This window comes from Pyxicephalus adspersus, chromosome 8 (genome assembly GCF_032062135.1).
Source record: "Pyxicephalus adspersus chromosome 8, UCB_Pads_2.0, whole genome shotgun sequence".
Classification (NCBI taxonomy): domain Eukaryota; kingdom Metazoa; phylum Chordata; class Amphibia; order Anura; family Pyxicephalidae; genus Pyxicephalus; species Pyxicephalus adspersus.
In genome coordinates, this window is record NC_092865.1 from 72,531,139 (window position 1) to 72,556,055 (window position 24,917).

At 37.6% G+C, this 24,917-nt stretch overlaps 1 protein-coding gene across 1 annotated transcript in view; it reads right to left on the reverse strand.

Moving 5' to 3' along the window:
- The window catches only part of PICK1 (protein interacting with PRKCA 1), a 624,859-nt gene that overhangs the window by 37,061 nt on the left and 562,881 nt on the right, over window positions 1-24,917 (reverse strand). The window contains exons 9-10 of the mRNA XM_072421156.1: window positions 6,198-6,331; window positions 4,814-4,906 (exon numbers count right to left, since the gene is read on the reverse strand). Coding sequence (XP_072277257.1) covers window positions 4,814-4,906; window positions 6,198-6,331 — 227 coding nt within the window. The remainder of the gene's footprint in view (window positions 1-4,813; window positions 4,907-6,197; window positions 6,332-24,917) is intronic.

Here is a 24,917-nt window from a genome sequence, read left to right on the forward strand (position 1 = left end):
AATCCTGCCCCTGTACAAAGCATTGGTCAGACCACATCTGGAATATGCAGTCCAGTTTTGGGCACCAGTTCACAAAAAGGACATTGTTGAATTGGAGGGAGTGCAGGGAAGGGCAACTAAATTATTAAAAGGAATGGAGGAGCTTAGCTATAAGGAGAGATTAGCTACACTGAATCTATTCTCCCTTGAAAAGAGACATATAAGGGGGGATATGATCACCCTGTATAAATATATAAACTGTCCATATAGAGAACTCTCTTCCCCAATATTCACTTTGAGATCATTACAAAGAACAGGAGGGCACTCTTTGCGTCTGGAGGAAAAGAAGTTTAAGCTCTGGATAAAGAAGGGCTTCTTCACTGTAAGGTCTGTGAAAATGTGGGATCAGCTCCCTCAGGAAGTAGTTTCAGCAACTTCTATAGATTGCTTTAGGAAAAGTTGGATGTTTTTCTAGAAGCACAGAATATAACTGGGTATTAAGGCTTTAAAGTAAAAATAACAGTGACTGTTGATGATTCAGGGAACATCGATTGCCTCATGGAATCAGGAAGGGATTTTTTTCCCTGCTGAAGCAAATTGTACCAGGGTTTTTTTTCTTTCCTCTGGACCAACTATGTCTTATAGGGTTTTATATCTGGGATATGTTTTTTTCCCTGGTGGTTGAACCTGATAGACTTATGTCTTTTTTCAACCTAACCTACTATGTAACTATGTACTTTGCTAGACATAATTCAGCAAAACACCCTGGAAGCTCTACTTATTTTCATATTACCAATGTCTCCAGAAACCTAAAAAAGGCTGATTGGCTTTATATTTAGTACAACTAAATTGACAATTGCAGTTACTTGGTAATTTTGATTTTGTACTTCAAATGCTTAATAGTTCTTGGTGATCTGGTCTCCTTGGATTAAGTATACTTGTTTATCTTCATTTTTTTTTGTATTAGAGATTGGGACCTCTCAATTGGATTCTCTCTCTCTATTTCTATTTGTTGTCCTTTGACCATTATCCTACTGTTTTCTTCACTCTCTACCCCACTTTCTTTTTTAACTCCATTATTTACCCTCCAGTGTTGCCCATGGTGCATTAGGTATCAGTCTAGATTTGCTGTTATACTACCCTAACATTTTATATACCTTTTACATATCTCTGATTTATAACTTTTTCAGGACCCAAAATTTGCTTCTGGATTTCCTATCATGATAATATTGCAAGTGACCTCCCTCTGAGGAACACGCCTTCTTGTAACCTAGTATTCTGTAAAGTGCCTATTAATTATTACACTTATGAACCTCTATTGTCTTAAAGGATTCCTTTATGATCTTTTAAATGGTAATTTATTCATCTGCAGATTAATTTATTATGAACGTTTATTGCATATTTTGCATACTGTCTCTGTTTACATTATGTTTTTTATTATTGTACTGTTGTTTATAGATGTCTCTTCTCAAAATGACTTTTTTTCACTCCTTAAGCACCCTCTTGGTAACTTGGGATTTTGTTCAATACATGGAGAATTTTATTCTCACCTTGCCTTCCTATAGTCTCGCTTTTAGGATGTACCTTGTTTCCATGTGCTTTAGAACCTCCCTCCTGTTTTTTTTCTGGTGGGTGATAGAGATGCCTATATAGTTACAGAGAAGTCTAACCCCTTACTTGTACCCTCTGGGTACACCCAATTGCTAGGTTACAAACTACTACTGAAATCCTTGGCCAAGCACCATTCCTCAATCTTCACATGACTCCGCTGTTAAAATTCCTGGCTATTCTCCCTTTCGGAAAGACAAAATAAAACAAAAAGATGGTGGTGAAAGAATTGTTGGTGAAGCATTTGATATGAATTGTTGGTGGAGCATTTTGCATATGAGGATGCACAATGCCAAATAATTATAGGAGTCGGTCAAAGGCCTCTCAGTGCTAAAGAAGAAAAAGAAGATAGAGAATAAACATTTTGTTAATGTACTAGGAATTGATGTACCTGGTGTTATGGTCTGAGATATGTCTAAAGACCACATCCCTAGACAGCCTTCATGATGTTTTGGATGAACATTTGGAGATGATATGACGGCTAACAGATGCATATAGAGTATGTAATTGAAAATACTTTATACAATACTAATACAAATGACAGATTGTAAGCATTGTAAAATATTTATTAATTTGTTTGTCTCTATTATATAGTTGGAGAAATCTTATTTAGTGACAATATGTGGTCTGATGAAGTGGACTAATCCATGAAATGTGTCACCATTATACTGGATGGTTAAGTCAAATTGTGTTGTTTTATCTTCAAGAAGAGATCTTGGATATGTACCGTATTTTTCGGACCATAAGACGCACTTTTTTCCCCCCAGAAGTGGGGGGAAAAAGTTCCTGCGTCTTATGGTCCAAATGTATCAAAATGTATCCTCCCCAGCTGCTGTCCCGTCCCCCCTGTATAGCCCCCCCCTCTGCCTTTTCTCCTGTCTCCTGTTCAGCGCTGGCCGGAGTGACTGTGTCTCCTGTATCTTGCTCCCGGCGTCCTCCCACTCTCAGCATGATTGGCTGACAAAGTCATGCTGGGAGCATTCTCCCAACATGACTTTGTCAGCCAATCATGCTGAGAGTGTTCCCTGAATCACTCACAGCACACATAGTAAAATCACATATACGGTACACAACACAAACACAATGTAAACAAATGTTATATTGCAATCCGATTGTCATACATTGTATGACAATCGGATTACAACTGAAAGGAAATACTCACCCAGTGTCCGCAGCTCTGCTTGCTGGTATCTGTAGTGAGATGTATAGCACAATGCAGAAATCCTGCATTGTACTGTGCATCTCTCCGGAGATACGAGCAGCTTCCAGCCTGTGCCTGTGTCTCTTGTCTGTGTGAGGCAGGGAAATCCCCCCCTCACAACACTCGGAGGATGAGTCATCTTCCAGTGATGTGATTGGTGATGTATGGGGGTGTGTCAGGGAGGGAAATTTAAAAGCAGAGTACAATGTAATCTGCTTCTAAATGGTTTTTACAGTACAAAAACACCACACAACATAAAAATAAAAGTACCGCACATTTTTAATTTTATTTTTAGATTACATTGTCTATTATTTCATTATTGTTTTAAATTATTATTTATATTTATGTATTATATTATAATTTATGATTTTAATATAATAAATAAATATAATTATCATACCCGGGAGTTAATCCTAAGAATTACAAGCCCACAATACAAACAAAAATTTCTAAGCAAAAAAAAAATAGGATAGGATTTTATTAAAAGTACATTTTTTTTTTTACATGATTGTGTGTTTCAAACATTTTTTATATTCATAATATCTACTAGACCCTTGTTCGGACATATTTCTGTAACTTACAGGTCTAAAATGTAAAAAAAAAAAATTTCATGAAAAACAGTGTAATGCTTTTGGTACAGAAATCCAGACCTCAGTGTAACGCCCAGGAGGTTAATGTCTTTTGTTATAAAAGCAGAATTAAAGGGGCATTAACCCCTGTTTGTTTACCTGTCGTTTATAGGTAGGTAAGCAGAGAGGGGGTTTGGGCAATGAAAGCGCCCTAATACTTACAGATTCCATGATCCAAAGGGGTCCTGGTCCAGTGCCTCGTTATTGTGTTTTACAGTAATTTTGTCTTTTGCTGACTTTGTTAATAATGGTTCTAAATGCTGCTGTTTACTTTACAGGGTTTATTACATGTGTTTATGACTGTGATGTTGGTTTTTAATGCACATAAAATATTTTAGGACACTATTTGTTTCAGAATCTTTTTTTTCTTCATTTCCCTTCTCTAAAAAACTGGTGCGTCTTATGGTCCAGTGCATCTTATGGTCCGAAAAATACGGTATGCATCAAGATAATAGTATTAATATTTTGATGGAAAATATTGTTATGGTTTTAAAGTGGTTTGTTATTTATCAATAAAGTCATGTTAACTATTTATTTGCGGTATGGGAAAAAATTGTGGTTAATTGAATTTAGTTGAAGTAGTGGGAACAAGGATAAATAATACTAACCTATGATTGTGCAGAAGGGACAACCAGAGGAACCTTTATTCCCCATACTTTTTCTATTCCTTAGGTAAAGTAGCTTAAGCACACTCTATAGATTGCTTTAATAAACAATTGGATGCTTTTCTAGAAGCACAGAACATAACTGGGTATTAAAATTTAAAAGGAATGACAATGTAGACTGTTGATCCAGGGAACATCAGATTACTTCACAGATCAGGAAGGAATTTTTTTCTCTTGTTGGAGCAAATTGAAATATCTTTAACCACTGGATCAACTATGTATATATGGTTTTACTTGGAATATGATGGTTTCTAATATGATTAATTCCCTAGTGGTTGAAAGTTGGGTTTTTTTTAGGAAATGGTTGCTTATATTGATGTTCAAATGATTTATACAACAAAATCAAATATTTATACAACAAAATCAAAACTACCCAGCAGCAGTGCTTAAATGCAATATCTCCCCGAATGCCTTGGATACTTTTTTCCTTCCAAGGAAACTTTGTCTATATTATGATGTTAGCTGTTTGGTCACTAAATAATAACTTTCTCAACAAATCCCCTGAGGAAGCAGCGTGGGTTTTCTTGGCTACATGAATGATATGATATCATGTGCCAAGGTGTGTGATTTGTGGTAAAGGGCTTAGCTGGCTCACAACATTCCTAATAATAAGACACTAATAATAATTAAGGGCATAATGCACAAGAATCAGATCATTAACCTATTTGTTCTTGTTATATTGTGGCATTATCGTTTAGCATGCTTTGTATATGCACAAATAGCTGTCTTACCAAATACTCAAACTTTACATCAAGGTACTTCCGGATTGTTAATTTGGTGTCAGGAATGGCTTTGTTAAGGTAGGTATTTAAGTCATTCAACATCTGCAGAAAGAAAGCCAATATTAGTTAACATTCAGAAGGAAAGTGTCTACTATGTACATAAACTGTAAAATGTTGATACTACATTTGAAGTATACAGCCATTTGCAGTAAAAATGAGGAAAGGTAAACCATACTTTCATACCATACAGTTTCTGCTGCCAATATAAAACATTTAGCCTTGCATAGGCCCTTCCCCTCACCCTTTACTTTCATAAGAGGCTTCTCTTTGTTTTAAATGTTATGATTTATAGCCTGAGCAACAAGATTTAGGGAAAGTGAGTATGGGCAGCCATGTTTGACATGTCACCTGACACACTTCCTGTTAGAAGTCAGATTAGAGTGCAAGTCTTGGAGATGAACTGTGCCAATAAACATATTGTGTGGAGTCCATTTTGGAGGACCAAATGGCAAGCAGGGGGAAAAAAGGAAAAGGGTTTAGCTGTTTGAAAAGTAAAACTGCTGTTCTTCTCTGCACTGCTACTAGAAGAATAGTGGACAGAACAATTGCAAAGAGGCTATGTTCAGACTACCAATAAGGTTGCCATGTGGTTACTGCTTCCTCATTCGAGTGATTAACTGTCTCGGGGTGGGGGCTAGCATCTACTCACAGCAAACCATACAGAATGAATGGAGGCAGCAGTGCCCTCAGGACAGAACAATAGCAATAAGGCTATGTTTAAACTGGCAATGAGGTTGCGGTGTGGTTACAGTTACAGTGAACTGTTGTCTCGAGATGGGACACTACAAGTGGCTTCTACCCATGGCAGCCCCAGCTCTTTAAAGAACAGCACTGCTGTGTGAGTTTGACCAAGTGGCTGACAAGGTGCCATGCAGAATCGAGAGATCACGACCCATGGCAGGCACGAACCTAACCTAGGGGTACAACCGAAAATTAAGTATCAGTTTTGAAGCCTTGCTGTAACACACCATGCTTAGCTTTTAGAAGTGCAAAAGAGGTAAACAATATGCTTAACATTGACATGGAAAAGTTGAAATTTGGAAAAAAAATTTGAAAGTGTGAGTGCGTTTTCTTTACTTATTTTATGCAATCAGGTAGGTGATGAAGGGGTGGAAAGGGATAAGAGAGAATATGTGGGATTGGACAAGAGGGCACTCTTTGCGTCTGAAGGAGCTGTACACACGTCAGATTCTCGTCCGGGACTAGTCCTGCAAGATAAACGGACAAGAATCATCTCACGTGTGTACATTAAAACAGACTGAACCTAACTTTCTATCTTTGCTCAGATCATTGAAAATCTTGTAAAAAGAATAACCAGAAACTGTTAACTTACAGGTTTTATTGTCTTTAAAAGAGTGATACCAAATTTTTCAATGCTGCGATGTGCATCAGCAAACATAACAAAAGCTTCACTTGCTGCAGGTTGAGGTTCTCTAACTCCAATGACTGCAAATACATCGCCAAATGCTAATTAAAAAAAAAAAAGACAGGTTAAAATCGATGGGGATTTATACTTAAAAACCATGACTATAGACTATGCCTTACGTTTTAATGTGTTGCTTAAAAAGTAAACTTTAATATAATTTTGAGAACTCTAGCTGAAAACTGACAAATCCTTCTCCCTGAGGATACTTAGAGACTTGTAGTAGTATAACACAGACCTGTGGGTATAAAGTTTAACCCAAAAAAGGAAAAGACACTAGATTTTTATATTAAAAAAAAAACAAAGTTATTGAGGCAGATCCAGTTGGTGGCTATACTGCTACAGAATAATGTGTCAAAAAGCTTAACAAAAAACAAGATTGATGAAGACTCTCAATGAACTCTGAGAAAATGAGAGTGATGATGAGAACATTAAAGAGTGATTTACAAACAGTAACCAAAAACAGACAGGCAACAACACCAAAACAGAACTGAGAAAATTGTGACACCCTCTATCCCTCTCCAAATAGTTGGCAGAGCCACACTGATGACAACAAAATCTATTATCAGCAGTTGTTAACCACCAATGCAGCCACATCAAATGTGTAGATGTAAAATATTTCCAAGTAACCACTATTCAGGTAAAGCCTGAAAATCCTATTGACATACAAAGTAGGCAAAGTAATCTCCTTCAATGTCTTTACTAAAGTAGAAAAAGAAAACAATCTTTTGCAAAAAAACAAAAAACAAAACAAAAAAATGGCCTATAGCTAGACCCCAAAACTATATTGTCCTTGTCATAATTAATAATAGAAACAATAAAGTGTGAGGCAGTTAGCTCTAAAAACATTCCTGTTGGAGTAACTAAACTGGGGGAGCAAAATTGTTTACAACAGTGTATGCATCACCATTGGACACTAAAAAGGAACAGCCACTGCCCCCTGATGGTTGTGTCAATAAATTATCTATTTAAGTAAATATCAGCTGCCAGGTTCAATTTAAAACTAATATCAAACAGAACAGACACAGGCACCACTGTATCCAAAGGTTGCTGTTGATGATTTATGATTAATTTTGAAAAATATTTGTTGTTATTCATACATGTAATTCCGCAGACAGTACAGAATAAGGCTCAACCAATGATGCATATTGTGATGTTTATAGAAATTAAAGAGTTAAGTGAAAAGTGACCATTAAGGAATCTAAAGACATTGATAACCTTGAAATCCTGCCCTCTCTGTTGCTATACACTTTACAGGTATACGGTAACAAGCATGTTTTTTTATGTATTAGACAAGGGCTGGGCTGGGAGGAAGGACCAGGCGGAAAATTTAAAATACCAAGTATTTTTAAATGTACCGCTTTTACATTTAAAAATACTTAGTCTTCATACCGCCAGGGAGGTTAAAGTTGAACATATTTCCCTATTGAAGGAACAGAGACTCCTTGGTATAGTTGGAGTTTTTATTCTTCTGATTTATTCAGCAAAGATGGTGGTATTTATACAAAGTAAAGTAGGTGGTACAAAAAAGTAATTAAAGGTTGGAGTAATAAGTGACTCTTTAGGAATCCTGTGTGAAAATTAATGGCTCCATAATCTTTGGAATCTCTTCACACCCTCCCAGGTGACCATTCCCTTTGTTCTTAATTAACACTTTAGAAAAGAAACTCAAACATTTGTACAGAATGTTCACCCTCCTACAATAGTCATATTTTTTTTATATATTTCTCATGGATGGTTCTGCTACAAAATGGAAGCTACAAACAAAATGGAGTCTACAATAAAGTTTTTTACCTTCTCAAATAGAACAATGGTCAGTTGGTCACAAGTCTGAACCCAGCAATCCCCCTGGGGCAATGTGGAAAACAAAAGATGTAGATGAAAAAGTCTTGTTGGGATGAGGCTAAAGCCTTGTGTGTAGTGTATTTTATGATCCCTTCTTTTATAGTCTACATCACTTACCTGGCGATACTTGAGGTTTCTGCTTGAGGCAATGGCTGTGACTACTTATTTTGTGGTTTTGTTATAGTTTAGTAATAGATATACAGTGGCTTCAAAAAACATTCAGAGTCCCTTTCCCTTTTCTTAATTTTGTTATGCTGCAGCCCTGATGCCACAATTGTTTACTTTTTTACTCATTAACCACCTGAGCGTTACACTGATTTCTAGATTTCTGTTCCAAAAGCGTCACAGGTTTTCATGAATTTTTTTTTTTAAATTGTAGACCTCTAACTTACAGAAATATGTCCGAATAGGGTTCTAGTAGATATCATGAATATAAAAAATTTTCATTATTTTTTCATTTTTACCTAAAAAGGGGGGGCTGTCTTATTTGATGGCCCTGCCTTATCATCGGGGAAACACGGTAGTTACATGATTCCAAAACAAAAACACAAAGGGCTTCATCAGGGGATTTATTTTATAGTAAACGACAACTCCTGGGACTATAAAAGACAATACAGCATTAAAATAGAGTTCAATGATAGTAGAAAACACATGCTTCCAACACTGATTGATAAACAATACATAAAACTCATATGCATAAAAATGCACTTCTTCATACATTATTTTTTTAAGGGTACAAAAGGATAATTGATATAGATAGCATCATAAGATTATAAGAAGCAAAGGTTTCCCAGTGCAAATGATAATACATGAATAGTATTCTTGAAATCCAAAATGAATGGAGAAAAAGAGGAAAGGATTATGAATGATAAAATGTAAATGGTAGTTCCTACATCTAGGAAACAACCTTTAGCATTAGCCGATATAGTTGTAAGGATAGATTAGGAGCTGCCTCAGGTAATCTGTGGACAATGTTAATTCTCAAAAAACTGGAAAACCAGTGACCAGTGAGAGGTATGAAAACAAGACAAAAGGAAGGAAAACAAACATTTACAAGTTGGGAATGCATTAGCAAGAGCTGGGAAGAGAATAAGTTGTTGATACTCAAAAGGTCAAGAGGGACGAAATATACCTGAATACTAATGATGATAATAATAATAATAATAAACCCAACAAAAGTTAAAAGGTAGGGATAATACTAAAAATAAACGTGGGAGTAATGGAAAAATGACTTATATAAACATCTTATTGCAAGCTTACAAATGGTGCAGATTGAAGGCAATTCTGTTTTTGCTGCTAAGAAAGCGCAGCTCAACTACATGATTCATGCGAGTATTGTACATTGAGACAGAGGGTAGAATTCATGATTCACACTAACTTATTGGTTAAAGCATTAAATGGATATCTAAGATAAACAAAGGGATAAGCACAATCCACTTAGGATATAAACTTACAAATATGGTAAGAAAGAGATATGGTAAGACCAGTCAAAAGCAAATGTTAGTTCTAATGCATTTGTGTTGGTCTCCTCTAGATCCCCAAAAACAATTAAAAAAGGAGGTCAGTAATCAATTATAGAAAAGGTGATCAAAAACACAAGATAGAAAAAAAATTGTATAAATCAGACCAAGAATCAAACAAAAATTGCTATACCCTAGTACCAGCTCTCAAGGGATGAACACAGGTAGCCTGTCAGCAAGCAACCACGCACTCAAGGTGGTGTTGCTCACAGATAATCCTTATAAAGGAAAAAACAATGATGAATTGATTAAATAACAAAGATAACCTGCTGTGCATGTCAGGAGTATTAAATAAAACTGGAAACAAAAGAGAGAAAGTGACCTTCACTGGGGGAATATAGTAATGTAAACAGTAACATGTTCAAATACATCACAATAGGTGCCAATGCAGCGATTCATACAGTTATAAGGTTATTAATATCATATAATTGTCTAACTTTAGGTCAATACCATAAATATACAGATACCCGAAGTATCAGTGTCACATTGGATATACAGTAATAATGTGTAATCAATTCATTTTAAATCAGTTATTTTGGTTATAGATGAACATGACAACATAGATGCTTACCAAAAGAAGCCAAAATACTTCATGAAATAGCCTAGCGATAGCGTAAAAGAATCATGGTGAAAATAGAAGAGTCAAAGAGTAGAATCTAATAAGTTGATTAGAGAAATGGTTTGAATGACATCATGTCATTCAAACCAAAGGAAGTCAAAGCATTTAAAGTATGGATCCATTTTGATTCTGCTTTCAAAAGAGCCTTATCAAAATCACCTCCCCTTGGATTGGGGAATACCCTTTTCAAAGCAGAAAATGAAATTACCTGTGTATTAAAGCTATGTTGGGTGCCTATGTGGTGGCTAATTGTTGTGGTCAACTTGCCGGTATTGATGAAATAAACGTGTTCGTATATGCGTTTATGAAACACCCTCTTGGTTTTAATATATATTAAAATTAATAGGTTACAGCTACCTACCTCTCAACCTTCAGGCAATCTCGCACCTAATTTACGTAGAGCTGTCCATCAACTATTACTAATAGAAACGTGGTTATTAAACCCTAAGATAAGGGAGGGAATATTGTCGTAACGAATAAAACCCACTATAAACGAAATTGTATGGCAATATTGAATAATTCAGAATGGTATAAACTGATTTAAGGTCTGATCATTATGAAATTCTAATAAGAATGATAAATATTATGGTATTATTGATTCAGCCTTCCAAACAGGAGCCACTGACCCTAAGATGAGAGATTATCTCACTACTAAATTTCCAACTATTCCAACTTTCTACTCGCTCCCTAAGGTACACAAAAATTTAAATAATCCACCTGGGAGACCAATCATATCTGGGGTTGGTTCAATAACATCAGATGCTAGTGAACTACTTGATGTATACAAAGGAAAATGCAGAGCTCAAATCCAAATTCATAATAGCAATGTCACTGCCTTAAATGAGTCACAATGGCTCAGAATTGATATGACTGAGAAACAGCTGGGGAAAATTAAGGTTGACAAAGCACCAAGACCTGAAAGATTACATCCACGTGTCCTCAGAGCTGAGCTCAGTTATTTCAAAGGCATTATTTCTAATTTTTAGGGGCTCTTTAGTCACTGGCAAGGCACTAATGGATTGGTGTAAGGCCAATGTGTTTCCTATCTTCAAAAAAGGAGCAAAGTCATTACCAGGTAACTACAGACCAGTTAGTTTAACGTCCAAAGTTGGAAAGGTCCTAGAAAATATGATAAAGAACCGCATAGAGGAGTTTCTGCTAGAAAATATTATAAGTAATAGTCAGCATGACTTCAAGAAAGAAAGAAGTTGTCAAACAAATTGACCCTCTTTTTATGAGGAAGTAAGTAAACAGGTAGACAGATAGATTAGCAGTTAATATAGTGTACTTGGACTTTGCTAAAGCATTTGACACTGTACCCCACAGACGGGTATTATGCAAGTTAGGGTCAAAAGGGTTTAGAAAAGTCAATCTGTAAATGGATAGAGAACTGGCCTAAAGACCGCATCCAGAGAGTTGTAATTATTGATGCATACTCTGAATGGTCTGAGTTTTAAAGTGGTGTACCCTCAGGGTTCAGTGTTGGGACCTTTACTGTTTAACATCTTTATAAATGATATAGAGTTTGAGGTTAAAAGTACCGTTTCTGTGTTTGCAGATGACAGCAAACTATGTCATGGAATTATGTCCATACAGGATGTCTATAATCTACAAGCAGATCAGGATGTACTGTTTCATTGGGCAGCCAAGTGGCAAATTACATTTAATATAGATAAATGTAAAATTTTGAACTTGGGAGCTAACAACATGCATGCTTCATACTGTCTAGGGAGAATATATTTGGGGAGTCAGAAATAGAAAACGATCTGGGGGTTCTGGGAGATCATAGACTTAATAACAGCATGCAATGCCGAGCTGCAATATCTAAACTAGCAAAGTACTTTCTTGTATTAAAAGAGGAATATAGACTGCAGAGATGGAGACATAATCCTGCCCCTGTACAAGGCATTAGTCAGACCACATCTGGAATATGAAGTCCAGTTTTGGGCACCAGTTCACAAAAAGGATATTGTTGAATTGGAGAGAGTGCAGAGAAGGGCAACTAAATAAATACAAGAAATTGAGGAGCTCAGCTATGAGGAGAGATTAGCTGAACTGAATCAATTCTCCCTTGGGAAGAGACGTTTAAGGGGGGATATGATCACCCTGTAAAAATATATAAACGGTCCATATAAAAAAACTCTCTTCCCCATTATTCACTTTGAGATCATTACAAAGAACAAGAGGGCACTCTTTGCGTCTGGAGGAAAAGAAGTTTAAGCTCCCGATAAGGAAAGCATTCTTCACTGTAAGGCCCGTGAAAATGTGGAATCGGCTCCCTCAGGAAGTAGTTTCAGCAGCTACTATAGATTGCTTAAGGAAAAAGCTGGATTCTTTCGTAGAAGCACAGAATATAACTGGTATTAAGACTTTAAAGTAAAAATAACAGTCACTGTTGATGCAGGGAACATCCGACTGCCTCATGGAATCAGGAAGGATTTTTTTTCCTCCTTTAAAGCAAATTGTACCAGGTTTTTTTTGCCTTCTTTTTTCAACCTAACCTACTATGTAACTATGTAAGATATCAGTCATCTATATTCTCAAAGAAGAGGTATATAGATGATATCTTTATTATCTGGACTGGTTCAGAATCAGAACTACCTACTTTTCTTGGCACCTTACAATCAAATGAATACAATTTGAAATTTACCATGTTTTATAATTACCAAAAGGTACCATTTTTGGACACCTATATTCAAAAGAATGATCAGGATGATATCAGTACTACCTTATTTAGGAAGGATAAGGCAGGCAATACTATCCTGCACATGTGGAGTACCCATCCTCACCCCCTAAAACGAAGTATTCCTATAAGTCAATATCTTAGATTAAGACAAAACTGTGCCACTATGAATGAATTTAAAATAGAGGCAAAAGCTCTTAGAGAGAGGTTCTCAGTCAGAGGGTACTGTAAAAAAAAGTCCTAAAGTATGCCTACCAACAAGCTCTTCTACGGGATCGCAAGGCATTTATTTTCCAAGCCCCAAACTACTGATATAAATACCAGGGTAATATCTACATTCTGTAATCTACTCCAAAATGTTCATAATATTTTTAAAAAACATTGGCATTTACTCCTAAGTGATCCAAAAACATTGTTCCTATGTTACCATCTTCCTATGTTACCATCTTAACACTACTTATAGGAAAGCAGCTTCAATAAAAGATTATTTGGTACACAGCCACTACTCCACTTCAGAAGCCAACATGGCCGTTCCAGGTACTAAAAGGTGTGGTCACTGCGCTCAGTGACCCTGGTTGAATGAGTAAAATGGGTTTGTCCTACCAATCAGTGGCATCAGATTAGACATCAGAATGACTGTACCACTATGGGTATAATATATTTAATTTCATGTGTATAAGGCAGGTTTTATTTCGGAAAATCCAAGAGGGAGTTTCGTAAACGCATATACAAACACGTTTATTTCATCAATACCGGCAAAATGACCACACCGATTAGCCACAACATAGGCACCCAACATAGCTTTAATACATTTCTCTAATAAGCTCAGTAGATTCTACTCTTTGACTCTTCTATTTTTACCATGATTCTTTCACGCGATCTCTAGGCTATTTCATGAAGTAGTTTTGGCTTCCTTTGGTAAGCACCTATGTTGTCTTGTTCATCTATAACCAAAATAACTATGATTTGGAACAAATTGATTACACATTACTACTGTTATATCCAACATGACACTGATACTTCTGGTGACTTATATCTGTATATTTATGGTATTGACCTAATGTTACACAATTATATGAAATTATTAACCTTATGACTGTACAAATCGCTGCATTGGCATCTACAGTGATATATCTGAACACGTTACCATTTACATCTGTGTTTCATAGTTGATCAACTTTAAAGGATATTAGCATACGTGAATAGTATGGTAAATACTTTAAGTGTATAATATGCTATTATACCTTTAGAATTTTGAATAATAATTTATGTATTTTCTGTTGTTATTCATTGGTGTTTTGTGACACACTGCTATTTACTGGGTAAATAGGAAGCATTGGTTTCCTTTAACAAGGATCATCTATCTATTAAGCTACTCTCTGACTAATATGTCTACTGACTATTTCTCTCCCTTACCTCTTCATTATTATTATTTCCACCATAATTTCAAACAATTTTTTGTCCCTAAATTGTTTAATTTCCCATTCACGTCTGCATGGGTTACGAGCGACGGGAGGCAACCATATTGTTGGATGCCACCGTCACCAAGGCATGGACCACGGTTTATGCCTATGGAGTATTACTCCCTTGTTTAGGTCACCAAAAAACTTTTTGGTCACCCAGCACCCGGTGTTTGGAAAGATTTCTCCTATTAATATGCCGAGTGAATCCATGCAAGCTCTGCAATTTGTTTCCCCTCTATTTTCTAGTAAAAAGTGAAACACTGTCTACCTTATTTAAAACATTCCCGCCCCACTATGGGCGGTTAACATTATGCATATTTATCCTTTTCCCTTTGTCTAATGGCTCCGTTTTTTTTTTTTGCCAGGAATTTCCGCACATTAATTCTGTCATACAGAGGGCGGAAGTAACGCATTGCTGTTTGTCCCTCCCACTTCCGCCATACAGTAGACAAAGGTGATGTTTTTCATCATCCTATTTACTTTGTTCTACCCCACTTCCACCATCTTAACCTCCCCTAGTGGTAATCCCGAGCATGACTTGGGTGGCTTTTACATGCAAAAAGCGGTAATCCTGAGTCACACTCGGGGTAACTTTAAGGGCCCCCCTTACTTTTGCCCCGTGCTCCAGCGGCGATCGGATGGTCCTGCTGTGAAGCCGGGACGCCGGTCCGTCCAGGGGCATGGCTGGGCGGGAAATTTATTACTTAATAATCTGCTTTTTAAATACCACCCGGGTCCCGGGTGTCCTGCATTGTGCTTTGCATCTCTCTGGAGATGCAGAGCAGCTCCAGCATCTGTGTGAGGTAGACAGGAAATCGCCACTCACATCACCCAGAAGGATGAGTCATCTTCCGGGTGATGTGAGTGGTGATGTATTGGGGGGGGTGTCTGGGAGGCTTTTAAATGGTTTTTACAGTAGAAAAACACCACACAACATGAAATAAAAACAAAAGTACATTTTTAATTTTATATTTCATTTTAAGATTACATTGTTGTCTATTATTTCATTATTTTTTAAACTATTATTTATAATTATGTATTATATTATAATTTATGATTTAAATATAATAAATAAATATAATTATCATAACCGGGAGTAAATCCTAAGAATTACAGGCCCACAATATAAACAAAACTTTCTATGCAAAAAAAAAAATAGGATTACTTTTTGCATCAAAAAACTGACAGAATTAGAACACTAGGGGTGTTAAGAGACCTACGACCACATCAGCCTGAAAGTGTCTGATCTCTAAAGCTAAGCAAGCTTGAGCCTGGTTAGCACTTGGATGGGAGACCTCCTGGGAACACCAGGTACTGTAGGCTATACTAACTATGATTAATGTGGTTTCCTTCCCTCACTTCTCTCAGGGCATAAGCGGAAGTGTCATATCGCAACATCCTATGCAACTATATTTCCCCAGTAAAGGCCACTTTCTCTCTCTTTTGTTTTCAGCTTTATTTAATACTCCTGACATGCACAGGAGGTGCTTCTTGTTAATTACTCAATTCATCATTGTTTTTTTCTTTATAAGGATTATCTGTGAGCAACACCACCTTGTAGTGTGTGGTTGCTTGCAGACAGGCTATCTGTGTTCATCCCTTGAGAGCTGGTACTAAGGTATAGCAATTTTTGTTTGATCAGATTGGACTGATATATACAATTTTTTTCTATCTTGTGTTTTTTGATCATTTTTTCTATAATTGATTACTGACCTCCTTCTTTAATTGTTTTGGGGATCTAGAGGAGACCAACAGGAATACATTACCACTAACATTCGCTTTTGACTGGTCTCTCTCTTAACATATCTGTAAGTTTATTTCTTAAGTGGATTGTGCTTATCCCTTTAATTTCTCAGACATCCATTACTGCTTGAACCAATAAATTAGTGTGAACCATGAATTCTACCCTCTGTCTCAATGTAGAATACTTGCATAGATCATGTAGTTAAGCTGCACTTTTTCAGCAACAATAACTAGGAATTGCCTTCAATGTGCACCATTGGTAAGCTTGCGATTAGATGTATATTTTTTTCAGTCATTTTTCCATTACTTCCACGTTTATTTTTAGTATTATCCCTACCTTTTAAACTTTTGTTGGGTTTATTACTATTATTTAGGTCTATTTCGTCCCTTTTGAGTACCATCAACCTCCCAGCTCTTGCAAATGCATACCCAACTTGTAAGTGTTAATCCTGTTTTCCTTCTTTTTGTCTTGTTTTTATACCTCTCATTGGTCCTTTTATACCTCCCACTGGTCTTTTTACCAGTTTTTTGAGAATTTTAATTTCCTTGACAGATTACCTGAGGCAGCTCTTTGTCTATCCTTACCAATATATCTGCTAATGCTGAAGGTTGTTTCCTAGATGCAAGTACTACCATTTACCACTACCATTTGTTATCATTTATAAACCCTTCCTCTTTTCCTCCATTTATTTTGGATTCCAAGAATACTATTTATGTATTATCATTTGCACTGGGAAACCTATGCTTCTTTTTTTATAACATTCATTATTTATATTTGTAGAAAGAAAAGCAAACAAAATAAACAAACAGGTACAAAACAATTAGATAATTAGTTTACAGGGGGATGCTGCATTTAGCATGTGACTCACTACTGAAGATTTGTCGAATCTAAGAGAAAATTAACTATGTTGGAGCAGGAAAAATGAGGGGTCATCGGGTAGAGAGCAGTCAGAGAATTTTTGTACAATGTCCTTGACATTACTCCAAAAAGGTTGTAAGATCGGGCATGACCAGAAGGTATGTAATAGTATACTTTCTTCCACCTTACATCTCCAACAGTGGTCAAAGACTGATGGGTAAAATCTGTTCAATTGGACAGGGGTACAGGAACATCTGGCCAAAAGTTTATAATTAGGTTCCTGAAACCTACAGCTGACCGAGGTATGGTGGGTAAGCCATATCACTTTCTGTCGTTGCTCAGTATCCAGTAAGATATTTAGTTTCTCTCCCATGTCAGCACATAGAGTTTGAGTCCAATTGAGCATAGCGTACAGAAGTGAGAGAACATGTCTGTCTGCACCCGCTCCCGAGTACAATGCCTTGAACGGAGTAAGTGGTCTGGCAATCCCAGTGCTTCATGGTAGAGAATGTAGGAAATTGGCCATTTTTCCCACCCTCTAGAAACCACTGGGCTTCATTTCTGCCACTGAATAAAATTCATTGCCCTATAGTAGCCCAGATCTTTAAGCCACTATATCTGGCTCAAATGCCTGATTGTTCATCACCTGATAAAGCAGAGAAGGAGATGGGGCTATAAGGGGGAGGAGAAACATTTTAGAACACACCTTCAGGGTAGAGCCTATCAATGGGTGTTGTCCAAGCTTACCAGTTAAATTACTTTCCGACAAGGGCGAAGATGACAAACTTTGACCTCCGGCCAACCACTCCAGCCCCACCCACTGCTTAGTAAGGTTGTTCTTAGCCAAGTCTACTGCCCTCACTAGGTGAGAGACAATAAAAGATTTATACATATTAGGGACCCCCAAACTTCCAGTTTACTTGGGCTGGAATAGTAGGTTGCGGTTCAGCCTGGGTTTTTGATTGTCCCATATATTATGAAATATTGCCGCATTTATTTTGTTAAAAAATGACTTGGGTATGGCAAGGTAAAAAGGTAAAGAAAACCTTGGCAAGATATTCATTTTAAGCATTTGTATTCGTCCAAACCAAGATATAGTCAGTGCCCTCCGTTTCAATAAATCTGATGTTACCCGTTGAAAAAGGAGAAATTCAAATAAAAAATTTCCGATAAGTCCCTAGCAAGAAGACCTTCCGTGGCACATTTAAATGAGTAACTCCTCTCAATCAAGTTCTTCTGTCCTTGGGGTATTGTAATGTTTAGCGCCTCTGATTTATAATTAATTTTAAAGTTTGAGAGGGTGCCTTAAAAAGCTAGATCTTCATAAGATTCGGGAGCCTAATGACTGATTGGAGAGTACAAACAGCAGATCGTCCGCAAACGCTGCAATTTTGTACATTCTTTTCCCAAAAAATAGCCCCATGATGTCGGAGCAACCCCCTATAGCACGTAGCAGAGGTTCTAACGTTAGAATAAAAATAAGTGGGGAGAGGGGACAGCCCTGGTGAGTACCATTTGATATGGCAAAGTATTCTAATAGGGTTCTATTAACCCTAACTGCCGCTGAAGGGCAAGAGTAAATGGACCTAATCCAGGCTAACATATTCGGCCCCAAACCAATATGCAGTGGGGTCTGGTCCATAAAGGTCCAGTCCACTCCATCAAATGCCTTCTCTGCATCCATGGATTGCAGAAAGACAGGTGAAGAATATGAGGAGGCCAAATTGATCCCGTTAAGAGCCCTAATGCTATTGTCCCTAGCTTCCCTTATCAGAATAAAAGCCACTTGGTCAGTGTGAATCAATTTTATAATGACCTTCTGTAACCACACTGCCAAAATTTTAGGTCTTGATTGAGTAGAGATATGGATCTATAACTGGAGCAGTTGGTCGGGCCCTTACCTTCTTTCAGTATAACTGTAATGTGCGCACTCAGGAAGTCAGGGAGTATGGCCGCCCTCCTGAGATAGCATTAAAAGTACCCACCACATAGGGAACCAATATCTCCTTAAACTTTTTGTACTAGACCAGGGAAAAACCATATGGTCCTGGAGTCTTACCTGAGGAAGTACGTGCTATAGCTTTTTAGAACTTCCTTACCACTAATCTTGGCCTCCAGAGCTTCAATATCGCTCGAAGAGACTACGGGCATCTTGACTTTGTTCAAATACTCCTTCGCTGCCGCTGCTACAGAGGCTGATTGGGGGGCAGGGGCCACAGCCTTAATGATGTATAGGAACACATAGTAGTTTTTAAACTCATGTGCAATGTCCTGGACCTGATATTTCTTGACTCCTTTGTGATCAATTATGAATGAGATAAAAGTTCATTCTCTCTGTCCCCTAACGGCTCTCGCTAGTGCGCGGCTAAACTTAATAACATATTCATAAAAGGTTATCCTGCACTTTGCTAAAGTGGCTTTGTTAAGACACAAAGTTGATAGTTGGGATCTAAGAGAGATCTGTGAGTACTTTCTGCCGTAGGTTGTCTTTTATGCACTTTTTCCATCTCCCTGATATTATTAAGCAGGTTTACAATTTCCTGCTGCTGAGCCTTTTTAAGTCTCGCTCCGTGCTTGATTAAATGACCTCTAATAACGGCCTTGTAGGCTTTCCACACTACAACAGGGTCACTATGTGACATTTAGTGAGCTGGATATAACAGATTACTGGGGAATGATCGGAAAAAAACATTTCCCCAATTGTACACCCTTTTATCCTATGTAGATCAGCCTGTTGAATCCAAAAGTGATCAATTATAGAGTAGGTCAGGTGGGGGTGTGAAAAGAACGTGTAGTGCCATTGGGGTTAATAATTTGCCAATTTACTAACTGGTGATGTAGTAGGCATTTCTTGAGCCTTTTTCCTTCTCTGGGTGTGCCACCTGAACCATCCCTACTGGAGTAAAATTAAAATCCCCACCCAACACTAGAATGCCCTCTCTGAATTCCTTAAGATGTTCAAGAGTGGATTTTAAAAAGGGTTCCCAATTATAGGCAAATATACAGTTACTAAGGTGACTATTTAATCCCCAAATAGGCCTTTCACACATAAATAGCGCCCCTCATCATCTTTATACATATCATTCAATTTCCACAGACAGGAAGAGGAGATCAAGATGGACACCCCCTGTTTTCTTAACATCTGTTGCACAAGAAGGCACCTTGAAGTGTGTCTCTTGCAGGAAAGCTATCTGAGCTTTTAGAGTGTATAACCTCGCTAGTATTGCTATATGTTTTTTAGGAATGTTTAACCCTTGTACGGAAACCTATGTTTCTTATATCCTTATGATGCTATCCATATCAATTATCCTTTTGTACCCTTATATTAAATAATGTATAATGTAAGAAGTGAGTTTTTGATGCATATGAGTATTATGTATTGTTTATTAATCAATGTTGAAGCATGTATTTTCTACTATCATTGGACTCTATGTTAATGCTGTATTGTCTTTTATAGTCCCAAGAGTTGTCGTTTACTATAAAAAAAATCCAGATGAAGCTCTTGTTGGTGAAATGCGTTGATAATAAAACACACTACAAAATCTCTTCTTCCTAAATTTATCAACGAGAGGGACTCCCTAAATAACAAACAACCGCTAGGTATTTATTTTTTGTATTGGAATCATGCAAGTACGTTATTATTGACCCTTTTGATTGATATCTTGATTTTATTAAAGTGTATTTTTTATCTGAAATTAGTAATTAGGTATTACATTGGTGCCTAAAAGGAGCCTTCCTTTCTCTTTTCTTCCATTTTTTCTCATTTGTTTGGATATTTGTTTATATAGTCAAGGCTCGGCACCACCCCTTCTCTATAGTTAAAACTTTTATATATTCTTTGGGTACACTACTTTGCATTTTTTCATCAGCACCAACCAATCAAAGAACACACTGACTGGTTAGAGGGCGGGGCTTGACCAGTGAGGGAGGGCTTTTGGGGGGAAAAAAGACCAGGAGTGGATGGCAAGGCAATTTGCCACACAAAATATGGCTGCTTCTTTTTTTATTGAAGCAAGCTGACATAGCCAGCATTACTGAGGGGACTGACATTCCAGAGCAAAAAGGTGAGAACAAATATCTTTAAATGTAGGCCCTCTGTAGTAAATGTGTGTGATTGGGAATATTGTCAATCGCTGGGCAGGAATGAAGCCTAGACATTTGAATTGCAGGAAGCCTATATGGCAACCATCCCTTATCACCCTGCGCACCGATATGCAGCAGATCTGTGACTTTGCCATCAATTGAGCATATCCTAATTGGACTGTTACAACCTACTTCCTTGTCACATGAGAATTATTATGGCTATGACATTATGTGATATGGCCTTTTTCTAAGGTATACCGGAGAAAGTCGGATTGACTGGAAGTGTTCATCACATAATGTATACAAATGCCTGCATTATTAGGGTATCTCCTCAATGTTTGGACATTGCTAGTTTTATTTTCCTTGTTATTTGCATATGAGCCATTATATGAATATTAAGTAGTCTATTTTGGTAGTAATTTGGTCTAATACAACAGTAATAATAGCAGTGGTGTAGATGGCCAACACCTAGACTGTCTTGTAAGGGTTTAGGTGGCAAGGACCATTTGGTTGTTACCTACTAACACTGCTATCTCTCTTTAGCCATGTTTTGGTTAGTTTTTGACCATTGCCACTTCCAGGTTACAATTATCTGTGATAAATGAGTGACTTATGACGGTCATTGACCAGAACATGGGTTTCCAGTACTCCCCTCCTTTTAAATAATGTGATGGCCTATAGGCCTCAGTTATCCATTGCAAAAGGTTTCCTTTACCAGGTGGTGTAGTGTTAGGGTTCCTACAAATATAGTCTATCAATCACAATCAGGGGTTGCTTATAGGCTGTAGTGTCATGTCTTGTTATTAGTTCAAACATTCTTGGCTGTTTAATGTTTTGTTATAACAATAGTTTTGAATTGAAAGGGTTCAAGCTTTGCCACTTAACTTGTATTTACTAAAAGCCATGGGTTAGAGCATACCTCCACTGGCCTTGTGTATCACACTCCCCACATAGGGTCCTCCACCTCAGTGAAAGGGTAGAGAAAGTAAATATATATTCTATAGTCCTACTTACCAGTAGGCCTCCCCGAGGATTATCCTTAGTTTTTAGACTTACCTTGAAAACACATCTCCATCTTTTTCTTCTTTTTCCTTTTTCTCGTGCATTTTCTGTTGTTCCAACCTATTCATATCATGTTGGTCCTTCATTGCCCTTCTCTCTTTTTATTTGGCCCTGATATTACTTAGTCTCATGGTGTCAATTAAGATATTGTACGACTGAAAATGTCCGTTATCATTACCCTCTTTAAATGTTAAAGGTCTAAACTCTCACACTAAAAAGGTCAATTTTACTGAACAATTTTACTAAATCTCATTGACAAGTGGCTTTTCTCCAGGAAACGCACTTTAGACATAAGGTTCCTAGTGTACCAAAACGCCGGTTTCCAAGTCTAGAGGAGTCAGTATCATCATTAGCAAATCCCTATCCTGGTCTCTGTCCCTGGTGCGGTCGCAACCTGATGGAAGATATCTCTTGGTGCAGGGTAAAGTGGGTAATCAAGTGTATACCTTTGTTAATGTTTACTTGCCGAATTCGAATCAATTATCTTGTTTAGAACATGGGCTGGATCTGGTGACTGAAATTGGGTCTGGTACCGAGGTGATCTAAACATAACACTCAATCCATCACTGAATGTCTCCATGGGGCGCTCACACTTGCCTTTTTCATATCATAAGAAGCTAAAGTTCCTTTAACATGAGCGCCAACTGGTAGACATTTGGCGCATTCAACATCCAGGGGACAGGGATTATACTTTTAAATCTCCAGTCCATAAGACATACTCTAGGCTGGAGCATTTCCTTGTCCCACGTTATTCCTCAGGTAGTTAATTTGACCATCAGCTATTTTTCTTTTTCAGATAACGCTCCAATCACTCTTTCTGCAGCTACTCAGGTTTCCAGATCCACTACCTGGAGGCTTAATGAGATGTTATTGGGGTCCCCAGGGATCCCTGAAAAAAATTGAACAGGAGCTTATCTACTTTTTCTCACAAAATGTAGGTACAACCCAAAATCCTCTTCATGTGTGGGAGGCGCATAAATGTTTTGTTCGGGGTCTCCATATTCAACAAGGGAGCAGACTGAAGAAATCCAAAACTTACCGGCTTAGTAACTTTCTCCGTAAGTTGCACCAAATAGACGAATATGAGTCGAACATGCTCGCAGTCCGTGACCAAATTAAAACTATTTTTAAAGATGAACCCAAATCGCTTAAATGTAGGCGTTTTTACTACGAACATGCAAATACGTGCGGAAATGCCTTGGCTCATGCCATAAATTCCAAAAAAGCCTCTATGTATATCTCAAGTATTAAAGACTCTTCAAGTACTGCTGCTCATGCTACCAAAACAATTGCCCAAATTTTTAATGAATACTATAGCAATTTATAGAAGTGGTTCTCCTGGGCAGACCTCCTCAAGATAAAATTGCAGCTATTCACGAATACCTCAGAGCATCTGACTTTCCCATTTTATCAACAGAGACCATAGAAATGTTTGAAAAGCCGACCACTATTACTGAGCTGCAGAAAGCTTTAAAGTGTGCAGCCTCCGGTAAAGCACCAGGTCCAGATGGGCTTACCTTAAGATAATACAAGAGATTTTTCTCTGTTTTAGGACCCCCAATCTTGCGCCAGTTACCACCCAATTTCTTTATTAAACTGCAATTTAAAATTATTCTCCAGCATACTGGATTGTGGGCTGACACCAGTAAGTAAACTTATTCATCTTGATCCAAGTGGTTTTCTGCCACTGAGAGACGCTAGAGACAATACAACCCAAACCTTTAACATCATAACCGGCAATTGTAATTTATGCTTCTCTCCACAGATGGGGAGAAAGCATTTGACCGAGTAGATTGATCTATTCTTCTGACCACATTAGAATATTGCCTGAGAGTTTTTTTACAGTGCGTTAGAGCCTTTTATACCACCCCCACAGCTAGAGTGCGCATAAACGGGGAACTCTAACAACCGTTCAATATCACAAATGGGACAAGACAGGGATGCCCCTTGTCTACCTTGTTTTTTTCAACTTTGAAACCCTTTTGAAGACATGTTCATTCTAATAGGAAAATATAAAAAAATAGGAAAGTCGGTCATTCTGAACACAAAGTGGCAGCATATGCAGACATATCTCCACCAGTCATGACCATTCGTGATCTGCTAGCAGAATTTATTGAATTATCGAATTAATCTCTAGAAGTCAGAGGCTCTGAATGTTCCGAGACAAACTCAATTGGTTCTAGCACCGTCTTTACCTTTTAGCTGGGTGTCCACTTCCATTAGGTGCCTAGGTACACAGATACCTGCTGATTTAACACGCATTGTGAAACTTATCTTTTTGCTGCTCCTTGCATATTATGAGTAAATTCAGGTCAGAGTTTTTGAGGTTTATATGGCCTTTGGGCTATCCTCGGATAAAATTAAAATTTTGAGATTTCCAAAGGCAAAGGGAGGTGTAAAATTTCCAGACCCAATAATATATCAACAGGTGGTCCACTTTGACTAGGTTGTTGGACTGCAGTACTAACAGTGGGTCTAAACTCTGGATCAGCTTGGAAGATTCTCCTATCACCGACCCCAATTGACACTTTCGCATGGGCCCCAAATACGGTCAAAGCTTCTATTATGTAACACCCTCTGATTGGGACAACTCTTTAAAGTAGTCACTCGGTTTTTCTCCTCTCAAAAGGTAGTTGATTACCCATCTCCACTGTCTCCCATACTGGTATGTCCGAGTTTCCATCTGGGATCTCTGATGCCATTTTGCACCGGTGGTGTGCCAAGGATGTTTACAGGGCATTTCATTTTCTACA